The sequence below is a fragment of the Corvus moneduloides genome, chromosome 2 (assembly GCF_009650955.1).
Source record: "Corvus moneduloides isolate bCorMon1 chromosome 2, bCorMon1.pri, whole genome shotgun sequence".
In the NCBI taxonomy this organism is placed as follows: domain Eukaryota; kingdom Metazoa; phylum Chordata; class Aves; order Passeriformes; family Corvidae; genus Corvus; species Corvus moneduloides.
The window spans coordinates 25,891,805-25,904,995 of record NC_045477.1 but is presented as its reverse complement, the minus strand read 5'-3'; the positions used below and the strand labels follow the sequence as shown (position 1 = coordinate 25,904,995).

General features: G+C 41.3%; 1 protein-coding gene across 9 annotated transcripts in view; it reads left to right on the top strand.

The window, feature by feature from the left end:
• The window catches only part of GRAMD1C (GRAM domain containing 1C), a 52,272-nt gene that overhangs the window by 22,088 nt on the left and 16,993 nt on the right, over positions 1-13,191 (top strand). For 8 of the 9 annotated variants that reach the window (XM_032098531.1, XM_032098535.1, XM_032098533.1 and 5 more), the window contains 4 exons: positions 653-748; positions 1,945-2,025; positions 8,355-8,473; positions 9,685-9,805. In XM_032098531.1, the coding sequence (XP_031954422.1) occupies positions 653-748; positions 1,945-2,025; positions 8,355-8,473; positions 9,685-9,805 (417 nt within the window). The remainder of the gene's footprint in view (positions 1-652; positions 749-1,944; positions 2,026-8,354; positions 8,474-9,684; positions 9,806-13,191) is intronic. The other variant, XM_032098534.1, reaches the window with a different exon arrangement.

The window sequence follows — 13,191 nt, the reverse complement described above, 5'->3', positions numbered from 1 at the left end:
TTCTTCTCACTGAGGAAAAAACAAGATAGAGCTGTATGTTTCTCCTTTCTCTAAGCTGAATGGCAGCACAGCCTCATACTCAAGAGAAGAGGTGGTAGGCTGGAAGGAAATGACTTGTTGCAGGCCAGATAGACCATATTCTTCAAACACAAACATTTCAACTACTAATATACAAGTCAAACATGTCTAGGCAGGAAGAATTTCTTGCAGTGACTAGACTGCAAATAAAACTCTGAAGATGGACTATATAGTAAACTTCTGTGAGATAACACAGTCTATTATCTTATCTCTCTCATCTGTGTCCTGCTTTATGTGTAGCATTCTGATTGGGATTGACTTTCAGATCTGTGATTTGTATTTGGTTGGGACTGTGGTGTGTGGCTGGAGGAGTGGAAGAAAACAAGAAAGAACCACTTCCTTCCCTAGTCCTAATGTGAAAGAAGAGGAGATGACTCTTAAGTCACCTCAGCTTCTGCTTTGAAATGCTTGCTGTTAAAGCAGCAATTAGAGACAGTAATTGCTTTTGTGATCTCATCTGAATTTCATCCTAGGGTTTGGGGTTAGTTTGAGTTCCTCTTGCATGTTCTGTAACGTCTAACTTTTTAGTCATAAGTTTTTTTTAATATGTCTTATTAAATGTGTTTCTGCTTAGATTTCTATTGCTTTGAAGGATATCACTTTCATGACAAAGGAGAAGACTGCTCGTCTCATTCCAAATGCCATACAAATAGCAACAAAAGGAGAGAAGGTGAAAATCTGTGTTTAAATATGTTCTTGCTAAATGATAGAGTCCAGAACACAGCACTTGTTCTAGTCTATATTTGCATAAGTAACTTCCCTGTCAAATGTTTAAATGTGATTGGGATTAGAAGGCAGACTGTGGTTTCGTGCCTGTGCATGTTGGTTTGCTAATTGAACTCCAGTTTGATTGCAGAATCCCTTAGTGGTGTTTATACAGTAACCAGAAAGTAAAAGTTTGTCTCACCTATTCCAAGGAAATCTATTTTAAAACTAAAATTCAATGCATGAATTCAGAATGTGTATTCTTCATATTGGAAAAATATCAAATCACTGAATTTCAAGTGCTCCTGGAAGAAAACTACTGGAAACAAAAGGAGTATGATGTCATGGATGTCAAGTCATGGAGAAATTTACCCCAGAACATGTGCTGGGAAATGAAGTTTTTGAGTGTGTATTTAAAAAACTGAAAAGCATGATGCAGAGTCTTCTTATGTGCAACACACTTTGTGATTAGTTCTTCTATAAATGCCTTGAAAATAATAGTTCTTTGCAAAGAACAGAGAACAGCTTATCACAGTGAACCTGGAGCAACTGTTCTTTGTGAAGGGACTGTGATTCCTCATATTTGGCTGGTCCCTCTCAATTTATCCAGTATTAACTTTCATAGACAAGGAAGATAGACCTCTTTGCTAAAAAGCCCCCAGCTTTCCAATGGGAAAGATTTTAACACTGCAGATGATGCATATAATTTGATCTCCTATTTTAATTATTTTAATTTCACATCATCTTGTGTGAAAATGTTAGTAAAAGGCATATGTGGCAGAAGAATGGAAATAGCTGCAGCCTGTAAGAAACAGGCATGTGCTTTTCTGAATTGTTCAACCTCCTATTTGCAAGTGGGGGAAAAATTTAAGTGTGTAATTAGTTGAGGAGGGAGGATCTCTTTCTTTATGCCAAGGGTAGCTACGTGGCCAGAACAGCAAGTGTCTTTGTATACTGTGTGGACATTGGGGAACATATTATCACTCACTGAAAGTGATACAAAGTGTGGAACATGAGGAATATGACCCCAGGTTTGTTGAATGTGAAAGGAGGCATGCTGTTACTGATAACCTTGGGATATTCAAGATACAAGGAAGCATTTTGGGACTCTTGAAAATAGCTACATGTGAGCTTATTTTTTTACCTTGTTTTTTTCTGCAGTTTTTCTTCACGTCATTCAGTGCAAGAGACAGAAGCTACCTCAGTATCTTCCGTTTGTGGCAGAATGTGTTGCTGGATAAGGTAAGCTTGTCTGCATCAGTACCTGTGGTTAAGCAACCAAATAATCTTTTTCTAATGCAGACAGATGTGCCTCTGGAGAATAAGAGACTTGAAGTTAGCTTTTCCTTTCTGACTTAGAATTCTAATCTGATGTTCTGCTTTGGTTCCTTGTACTTTAGATCACAAATGAAATTCTCATCCTTTCCTTCTCAGGCTGCCACCTACAACTCTGCTGTTGATGGAGCATTTTGCCTTTGCATATAGGTTGCATGCTTCTCTTCACTACCAGCTCTAGCATATGTTACTAAATTGATATGCATTTGCTTCACATTTTCTATGCCTAATTTGTGATCAAAAAAGCAAGAGGTTTTCTCAGTGAAAACTTTCAAGGAAAAAGGCCAAAACTCCTATTCAGATAAGTTAGCAGCTAAGAACCTTTGCCAGCCAACTCATTACAACTCTGCTGACCTTGAATAAGTGCAACAAAGGCAGGCTGTATGATATGGAAGTGTATTTTGGCAACTTCTGCTAGTTAGCTTGATTTATATTGCAATTTGTGGATACTTAAGCTAATCATCTTACTAAAAATGGACTGACACTTTTGCAGAACATCACTGCAAGAAAGACAGTTTTTGTAAACCAATTCCTTCCTGTTTATGGCTCTCGTTGTTTAAATATTTTAACACAGTTGCAATTACACACTGAAATACCCATATATAATGCTGCAACGATCCCTAAAGGTTTAAAGCTGTTGTGCTACTTACATATAGTAGCTACACTTTTTTTTTTCTTGTGTTAGATGAATTTTAAGGTAGACTAGAGGCACTTCTTGTCAAAACAAAAGCTGAAAATAAAGGGAAGTGCTATTTAAGGCAAAACCAATGTTTCTTGCAAATCTCTTGTCCCTCAAATCAAATACGATATAACTGTAACTTCATAACCATCTTGTCTTGAATCCAGCCACAGAGTACTATGTCACCTGTTGACTGCAATGTGCAACTGGAAGTAACCTTGCTTTCTTTCATTGTGCAAAATTTGTCAGAAATGGCACTTACATTATTCAGTTGATTGGTTTGTGGTGCTGGAGGGTCAGTCTATGGACATTCAGGTATACAAACCTATTCTAGGGCTGGAACAGAGGTAACTAGCTTAGTACTGTTCAGTATTAGTTTTTCTTGTGTGTTTCTACTCTGTGACACTGAAATGAGTATCACATTAGGATCAATTTTTCACTTTAGAGCAGTAGCTAAAGGATAGATAAGAAAGCAGGAAGCATGAACTGCATGCAAGATGAGATGAATTAAGCCAGCAGGTTTTAGGAACCAGTGCATTTGAGTAGCTTGGGAACTAGCCTTATTATTTCTATCAAATTGTGCTGTTAGCTTGCTTGCATCCTCACTGAAGTATGTTAATAAGATAAGTCTGTTTGTGAGAATTTCCCCTTGGGGTTCTTAGTTGTAAAATGGAACACTGTCATAAGGTGTCTGTAGGGCTTTTTAATGTAGTATGTTTGGAACTGTTATTGAAACAGGATTTCTGTTAGGTTGAGTGCTTCTTCTGCAATGTAGTAATGACTTCTGATTCTCTGCTAGAATGTGTTTGAGTCACCTGTCAGCCTTCTTTAGATCAAGCTATAGAGGGGCACTGTGGAGTTGAAAATAGAAATTGAAGTTGCTAGAGCTGGATCCACTGACTCCACTACAGTAGCAGGTGTCTGCTGAACTAATACTAAAAGAGAGCCCTTGGTGTTTTCAAGCAGTTTTGCTGTTTTCTCCCCACCACCCCAATGTCAGGACCAGCATACATTTGGAAAATATCTCATACATCTGACGCCCTGCCATGGTATGCAATGCCTGAGTATGTGAAGCTTGGTGTTCCTGATCAAAGGGATGCCATCAGAATCTACAAAGCTTTTGACAAAAAACAAATCTCACTCTGGAACCAGTTCCAAAAGGAGCCGGTTTTAATGTTTCCTCTACAAACAGCTAGATGCTTTAAAGCCTGTGAATAGCTTGGTTATATTCTGGAGCACATCTGCTAGACCTGGAGATGATACCCAACTGTTAAATGATGAAATAAAGTAATTCTCTTGTCTTCAGAAGTATAACTGACTATGGTGTCACAGTGCTGGTTTGCGCCACCTGACGGTGAATAATCCCCAGTTTTCAGGATTTGGATCCAGGGGACTGGAATTGCATTTGCTTCAAATCATGTCTGCACAGAGGTAATTTCCAGTCACTGGTCTCTTTAACACTTCCTGGGCATAGATTTTGTTCTGAGGTCTCACCTCTGAAGTGACCTGTCTGCTTTACCTGATACACCTTAAGCTTTCACCACCTGTAGAACTTCCCAGTGGGGTCAGCCTCATACCCTTTCCCAGATCTCCATCTGGTGGCCGTTCTGCCTGGTACCTCCCAAGTATTGCGTGTCCTACATGGTTGAACGAGTAGTCCTTTGACAAGCCTGCCTTTCTTTCAGAAAGTGACTTGCACAGTGCAAGGAAACCCGTAAATGGTTACATGCTATTCTGTGCCCAAACTTACTCGTCTATCAAGATGCTCTCCCCCAACTCTGTACCACTGTTTGGACAGGACTCCTGGTCCTCTTTAGCTGAGTTATAATTTTCTAGCTCATAACTTCTTCAGACTTGCTCAGAATACACTACAGTGTGTTTGGTGCCCTTCAACTTTTGTTCCTCTGTGAATCAGTGGGTACTTTCCTCTTAAGATGGGCCTCTCTTAAACTTTTTATTCTTTAAATGTTCATGTAAAGGCTTTTTTCTTTGAAGGAAAATTCCACTTTTTTTTCCCCATCCCTGTTGCAAAAATGTGTGCAGAGTGAGTCTCCTAGGCTTTTACCTTGCCATTGTTTTTTAAATGATCCAGCATCATGGAAAATAAGGAATCATTAATGCAGGTCTGGAAGAGACATGACACCGGTCTTGATAAAACAGATAGCTGCTTCCACATCCACTGTAGCTTTCAATAATACATCTGTTTATAAAATCAGCCCAAAATCCTGTTTTGCAGTGAGCTTTCCAGATTGGTACAAGAAGTTTATTCATGGCTGCTATTGACAATAAGAGCAGTGCCATTTACAGTTTTGCTTTATTTTCCTAAACCTTATGGGTGTCAAATATCCCTCAAGTTTAAGGGAGAAGGAACAAATTAAAATGTAATTAGGCAGGTCATTCAAATCCCAAACAAACACAGCACTCCTTATTTCTAATGGAACAAGATCTTAACTTAATCGGTCTCAATTCCCATGAGTCCTCTTCCTTAGAGTTGGATTTATTTTCCTATTGTTCTTCTTATGCTTTGCTGGGTAGAGATTTGCACCTGTCTCCAGAGACATTGTAGCAGGTAAGTCTAGAGGTGTGAGTAGGAACAGAATTTCTGGTCAGCTGGGCTTCTTGTGGCAAACATCTACCAGGACAGCAGTTCTGCCTTCCCCAGCAGTTTCTCAGGGAAGGTTGTGAAAAGAGAGATGTTTATTTGCACCTTTGTGTACAACAAGATTAATTTTAAAGCTAAAGAAGGCTTGGTTTGATTCTGAGCATCGTGTTTGGGCAGTTAGAGGGAGAGTTTGCTGTTTTCCTCCCCTATCCTGCAAACAATCAGAGTTCTGTATTAGAGTTGCCTGGCAGGAGTGTGGTGTGTGGTGGGGCTTGTCTCTTGAGTCAACCTGTATGGCATGTCTTGTTCATATTTCTCCATTTGTCCATAGAGAGTAAAAATCAGCAACTTTGCTTCTGTCAGTGGTATTCTGTAGTATTGCTTGTGCCGTGACACCGCTTTGTCTGGCATGAAGCAAAGTATTGATGATCTATGCTCTGGTTGAAAAGACAAAAGTGTATCCCAGCTGCTTCTTGTAGCCTTTGTTTTTGTATACAAAGAGAACTGAGGAAGAACCCAGTGTAGACCATCACCTTGAATGGGCAAAGTAATTCATGTTCAGATTTAGCCTTTCAAGCTTCAGAGCTTCTCTAAGCCATCCTCTCAGAAGCAGAAGTCTGACCCAGAAAATTTATGCCCTTCTTTGCTTTCAGAACTGGCTCTTTCTAACACAATAAAGCAAGTCTCGTTTGATCTTGGCTTGTGACCATTAAGAACTTATTATATCTAGCTGAGCTAGGAATAATTGAGCAGAGTGCAAGAATCCTGTTTTAGAAGCAGAAGTCAGTAACATTGGCTTTACAAAACAACAGGAAACAGCTTTATAGATTCCTTTACAGAAGCTGAAAAGCTTCTCTGCTTTCCTCAAACTATTGAGCTGACTGTACAAGGGCAGTCTGATTTGCCCATAGACAGAACATACCAGTGAATTTCATTAGCAACATTAGCTCTGACCCATTATGACTGGAAATCAAGGCATTGGCAATACTGGGCAACAGAAATTAAAATGGCTTTGTTTCTGTCCTTTGATTCCTGGTTGGAAGGTGTGCTAGCTAAAAATACATCTCAGTCATATTTTGAAACCATGTAATGCCTGCCCGTTTTTTAGCCATATAATAAGAACAGCTGTAGGTAGTTGTTTGTGGTTATTAGTTTATTGTTCCAAAGGACAGCATGCCTGGGGAAAGTAAGGCCAGCTGTAAGTGGATGCACGTGTTTCAGCAGTGCATTGCTCTGTAGAACAAACCCCCGTGCAGGGGGAGGCTGGCGTTAGCTGCTATGACCCTTGCTTTATTGCTGTGTGTTTTGTGTTTTAATGTTTACTTTGCCCTCGCTAGGATTAAATACCTTGAAACTGATCTCTGCCAATAGGGCGCTTGTTGCCAGCTGCTTTCTGAAAAGCCCGAAACCGTGTTCTGCCGGAAAACACCCGAGGGAAAAACCCTTCCTCGTCTCCCGCGTTGGGCTGTGCTTGCCCCGGCCTCGGGGGGAGCGGCTCCCGTGCGATGCTTTGCGGGGGCGAGGGGGCAGCGGGACCCGCGTGGGGCCCGGCCCGGCGGCGATGGCCGGGACTGCCCCGGTCCCGCCCCGGGCCGGCAGCAGCGGCCGGGGAAGGCGCTGGCCCGGGCCCGGCGCGGGCGGGGGGGCGGCTCCGGGCGGGCCCCGCCGCCGCCCAGCAGGAAGTGGGAGCGCGGCGGCTCCCGGCGGGAGCGGGGCTGCCCGGGAGCGGCGCTGCCCGGCGGGACGCGCCAGGTGGGTCGCGGAGCGGGACGGGGAGAGAGAGCGGGCGGGGAGTGCCGGCAGCCCGAGGAGCGCCGGGACGGCTCTGGGCGCGCATTTGCATCCTGCGTGCGGGTCAGCTCCGCCGTGTCTGTCTAAAATTGCGGGTACTGTAACACTCTACAGGTGAAGCAAGCGGGTGGAGAGGATCATTTAAAGGTCCTTTAAATAATGCATGGGTATTTAATGTCATCATTTCATGCAAATAGTAAGCACTACTTGTGTTACTGCCTCATTAGCACAGTCCTGTTCCCTTGATCAATATGGATGGTGGCCGAGGCACATTTTCCAGTGTGGTGTCTCCTGTTTTAAGATCGCTAGTATTGCTCTCTGAGCTCTGTTAAATACCAAAAACCTTTTATTTCCTTTCTCTCTTTTTTTTTTTTTTTTTTTTGTCCACCCCTCCCCCCCCCTTTTACAGCCAAGGTGGACTTTGAAACTCATTGCTTACTCTGCAGATAGGACTGTGTCATAGTACTTTCACCTCTAAGCTTTCCTGATGATTTAAGAGAACTTAAATATGTCCCAGTAGCTGTGGGAATTCATAGAGCAGGACAGAGATATTGTAGAGAAGAAGACTTAGCTAGTGGTGAGTCAAGGTAATGCTGAAGAAAAACAACTATTTTTCATAAAGAGGATGCTGGTGGTACAAATTGAAGACCTCCTGTCCCACCTTGGCAAAGTGGGCAGTTGGCTGACCTAGACACCAGTGTAGTGACTGAAATGCTAGCCTGCCACGATTTGTAAAGTACTCTGAGCATCCTCAGGAAACAGGCAGGTATCTATTAAGCAGTTTGTTCAGGATCAAAGATGGACCTAACTGGTCTTGTGCTATGTCGAGTGAAATTCGAGAGGGAGGTACCTTGAAGGTATCTCTGAAAATGTTGGTAACGTGTAAAGAAGCAAGTACTGGCCACAAGTGTGTTTTCTCAAAATGACAATTTTTCTTACACCTGATGTTATTGGTTGAACAGCAGTGGGTTGGGAGTATGGAGCAGACAGGAGTACAGTTGCCCAAAACGCTGAAACCCAATCTCGGAACGTGATACCTGAATGCTTTCGGTCCTTGTCAGAATTGAGGTTAAAGGCTGTGGCGTAATTCGAACTTGTTGCTGTTTTTCCTCCAGCGCCTTACTGTGCCATACCGTGGTTCTTGACTAGCTCGCTTTGTTTCAGAGGCTGACCAAGCAGGAATTCTGGCAGCTGGTGCACCAGAGCTATGGCTCTGAGCTGGGCCTGAACAGTGAGGAGATGGAGAGCTTCCACTCATCGTCTGAAGACAATGGGCAGTCTCGGTAAGGAGAGGCTGTACAGCCTATTGAAACACCTGGGGAGAAGCAGTGTCCTCTTGCTTAGAAACTGCTTCTAAAGAGCTGCTGTAGCCTTACCAGAAAGGTTAAGCCTGTAGTAAAAGGATGCAGAGGTCTGAACTGCATAGACTGGGCACGTATAAAAACTTAACTGAGTGAATTTTCTGAAACAGTAGGAGTGCAGCTGAGGCCCCTTAGAAGAGCAGAGAGGAAGACCTTGTTTTCCCTGGATCTGCTTGGGGATCAGCATAGGGTAGCTTAAATAGCAGCCTTTTCCCATGATGGTGCCTGTATGCCCTTCAACGGTTTGGAAGGTTTGAATGGAATGGAGCTGTATTGTGGTTCAGGCACTTTTTTCTTCCCCTCTGTGGAGAAATACTTGTTTTGCCTTGTTCTCCTGATATCTGAGGTCTTAGCTTATTTTTGTATTGTCCTCAGCTTGAATTAAAAAACAGAAATAGTAATATGATAAGCTGGAATAATTGTAATAATAATGATGTGATTTTTTTTTTTTTTTTAACAAATATGAACTGATTTATGACCTGCCAGTGTCAATCTAATAACAGCACTTTACATATCTCTATGTAAATAAGCATGACTCTACAAAACTGAACAGTGTAATTTATGTCTCTTCAATCCTGTATTATCTGAGTATGTCTGTGAGAAAAATGTCTTGAGTTCATTGCAGGCTTCAAAAGATACCCTATTAAATATGTTCTGATTGTCTTTTTTTTTTTTTTTTTTTTGATTGGTTTGCTTTTTGTTTTGGGCTTGCTTGGTTTTTTTGTTGTTTTTGTTATGTTTTGGGGTTTTTTTGTTAAAAAGTCACAACTTTGCAACTTTGGAATAAGGGACACAGGAAAAAAAATTATTTTCTGACACTTTCTTAAAACATTTTCTGTCCAAATTAGTTATAAGCTACATCTGTTTCCTCATTTCCCACAGCACTTGCTTACTTTTTGATGCACCAGTGCTTGGTTTTATTGACCTTATGATCAGAAGCTGAATCTTCTGAGAGGTAGCTGGAATGAGGAAAATGGCTTGACCTTAATGAGCTGGGTGTGGGAAGAAACGAGTTGGTATTTTTTAATGTTATCTGAACAGCAATGTTTTGAATGCAAAAATCACATGAGACGCTTTCTCAGATTTCTCAGCACTTATATCTCCAAGGATATCTTCCTTTTTGCTTTGGGCAGATCCAGCATTTGTGATGATTCTGGAGAAAGGGATGAAAAACTACCCAAAATGATTGGTTTACTTCGTGAGCCCTCGCTTCAAACAGAAGGAGAGCCACTCAACAGACACACGTTGCCAGGAGTAAGTGCTGACACAGCCTTTCTTGCTGTTTGTAGCTGATAAGCATATCTGCTTAACTTGTGTATCTGTAAGCATAGGATGAATGGAGATTGCAACTTCTAAAGAAGTCTTTGAGAAGTCAAGAATGTTTCTTAAATCTGAAAACGAGCAAAATTCTTTATAAGAGATTACTGTTGGTGTGAGCTTTAGCAATGCTCTGTCACTAATTTGCAGCACAACCTAGCTAGAATGCTGAGGCTTATGCCCTGGTCTGGTTTTTGTTTTTCCTTTAAAAACATCATTACCTGATTTTTCTTACCCAGTTCCTGAGGATACCGTATTTGTTTTTTATCCAAGTGCTTTTTGATAGTAATGCCTTGTTCACCAATGCTTTCTTGCTTGTGCTGTTTGTCATTTGAAAAGATCTCTTATATTACTATCCTCTACATAGGGTATATTAAAAGATAGTTATGCTTTGTTACCCTTGCCTTGAAAGGTCAGTTAGTCTGCTGTTGTGATTATATGAAACCTTTTTTTATTGAAATCTGTGGAAATGCTTCAGAAGGAAGGGGGAAACCCCCAGACTTGCTATTATAAGGATGAATTTTACCTTAATGCCTTGGGTTAGTACAACTGAACAAGCATGAATGTCTCACTCGTGTTCATTCATGTTGTATGAATTTGTGAATGTGTTTGGCTGGTGGGGGCTATCACACTATTAGTAGTGACATCTGAGATGGGCACAGTGTCTAGCACTGTTACTGGGACTCCCATGTGCAGCTGTAGTCTAAAAAGTTGCAGATATTTTCTCTTTGGGTTATTAGATATCCCAAAGAGCTTGGAAAAGAAAATAAGCCACTAATGCATTTTTTATAAACTTTACTAGGGCTGGGTACCTAATTGCCAGTTTTGCTTTGGAGAATTTGGGGAAGGAAGGAGATTATTTTAATAGTTTTTACTACCCTATAAATCTTCTGACTTTTGTCACTTGCTGAAAGTGATCTGGAAGTTAAGTAGGATTTAAATAGTTCTGCCAAAATCCAAGTTAATGGCTAGAAACTCATATCCAGCAAACGATATTGGTATTTCTCAGATGTTAAAAGCTTAGTTACTTGAGTGATGGGTATTCCTTATGGAAACCCTAACAGTATAAAGCAAGATTTTTGGAGAGTTGTAAGAGAGGCATGAGAGGACTGGGTATGCTGCTGGAATTTGGGCTGTTTGGGATAACTAAAAATCTACACAGGTAGCCTGAGTTTGGACTTGTAAGTCTTATTTGCACAAGAACAAGCCATTTAAAAATAATTGCTGTGCCTGGAAAAAGAAGCCACACCCAGAGATGTCTCTTGTAGGTGCTAAATCTAATTGGGCATCTTGGTAAGGAGGAATGCCTGGGGATTTGGCCTGTAAAAATGCCAGGATTTTCCCTTGAATAAACTGCTTCTGAAAAGTCTTCTAATTATAGTGTAAAAGTGCAATCTTGCTAAATGTGTAACTAAACTGTTTAGTTTACTGTTTCAGGGTAGCTAAAATGCACAGTGTTTTTGTCAGCTGTATGTGTCACTCAGCATTACTCAAGAATGTCCATGCTCTCTCCACAGCCCCAGGATTGCAGCATATTTTGTAGAACCACAAGGGCAATAGGAGGAGGCAGTAGTGCTTAGAATGTATTTATCAGAAGCCATCACAGTGATGACACAAAGCACACTTAACCACCTTCCAAAGACTGGAGGGAAACAGGCTTAAACTCCCCTTTACTGCTCTGATAGACAAAGTAAGTCCCAAAGCTCTCGTAAGAGGAAAATCTGAAAATAGTGGAGGGGTTGGGTCTTGTATTTGGCCCATCTTGAAGGAAATGTTGTTAATGGCTGTCTGTAGTTGATTGAGGAAAGTCTGTGTGGAACCCTGGTCATGGCTCATCTGGCTCTCAGTGTATGTGAATGTGGGAACCAACTTGTTGCCTGTTTTTGTAACCATCATCTTCCCTTCACCCCTTGCAGGGAGGCCTTCCAGTCCCAGAGCTTGCTGTTCACAGGCTAAAAAACCAAAAAAGCCTTGGCACTGAGCTTAGCAATACTGGACTAGCTCGGGAGATAAATGTACAATAGGGAAGAAATTATTAATCTTTAATTTCAGCTGATAGATCTTAAAATCTTTACTCTTTAGTGTGAAAACAACCCAAACAAATGCAAACCAACCCAAACCCCCATGAAATCTGTGTTAAACTATCAGTTATTCCGGGAGCCCCAGCTTGAATCTCTTCTTCCATGACATCATGAAAATTTTTTTTTTCTAGAAGCTGTTGCTTTTGTCTTCTGACTTGAGCCTGACTTTCCTGCTCTGCTCATGGCATAATGGGCTGCTCTTATGCTGCTGGTGGGAGCTCCATGTATTCAGTAGATCCCTAATTGTTGTCAAAATACTGTGAGAGTTCCTTGGGTTTGTGCTGGATCAGTGTGTCAATTTTTAGGCCGTTCTATCACAACTAGCTCCTTTTTGACTTCCATTTGTATTGGTAGAGTATTTTGACATTTAATATTGGTTCTGTCTAGATCCTGTTGTGGGACTGAGTATAACTTACATGGCAGCTCCTCTCAATAGGACCATTTGTTAACTGATCTGTTTTTCTGATTCAGTCTTCCTTTTTAATTTTTTGATCTTGAAGGAGTATTTTTGTCTGCTTATACTGCAGTCAGATTGATGCCTGTCTCTATTTTCCAGCCACCTACCTCCTCCTAATGGCCCTTGGTTGCACAAAAAAAGTAACAGGTTTTTATTTCGAAAAAAACCCAAGAAGTACAGGAAGTACATGATGACTGTTCAAGCACCAGATGCTCTTGCTTTCTTGAGTCACTGCTGAATAATCTTTAGGGAAGATGCTTTTGCAGATGAATCAGAACAACTCAGTTGAGGAGCCCTGATCATGTTTACTATGGCCCATGCAGTGCTCTTCTGGGGGCTGTACTGCTCTTGATTCCAGGTGTTCCACTGGCAGCGGTGGGGCCTTGAGGAGAGATTTAGAGTGAAAACTGATGAGAAGCTTTTTGGGTGGCATTTTGAGATATATGACCTTTGTCCATACAGTTTCCTTGGAGATTTACTTCTTTAAGTGTGCAGTGGTATATGTGCTTAGCTGACAGTTCTTGTTTAAGGTTAAGAGCTGCATCATTGATTAAGTGATTGATGTTCTGCTTATATACTGGAGATGGTAAATGATACTCCATTGCTTTGTTTCTGAGAAGCAACATTTTATAGGTAGGATGGCTCTAGACAGTGTTTTAAATTTCTTTTTTCAAAGAGTGATGGAGTCCTACAAAATAAGAACTTTTCAAATATATAATTGGGATAATTTAGTCTTGCTGAAAGAGAAAGGCCCTACCTGTTTCATTGTGCTTCCCCTCTGGGTT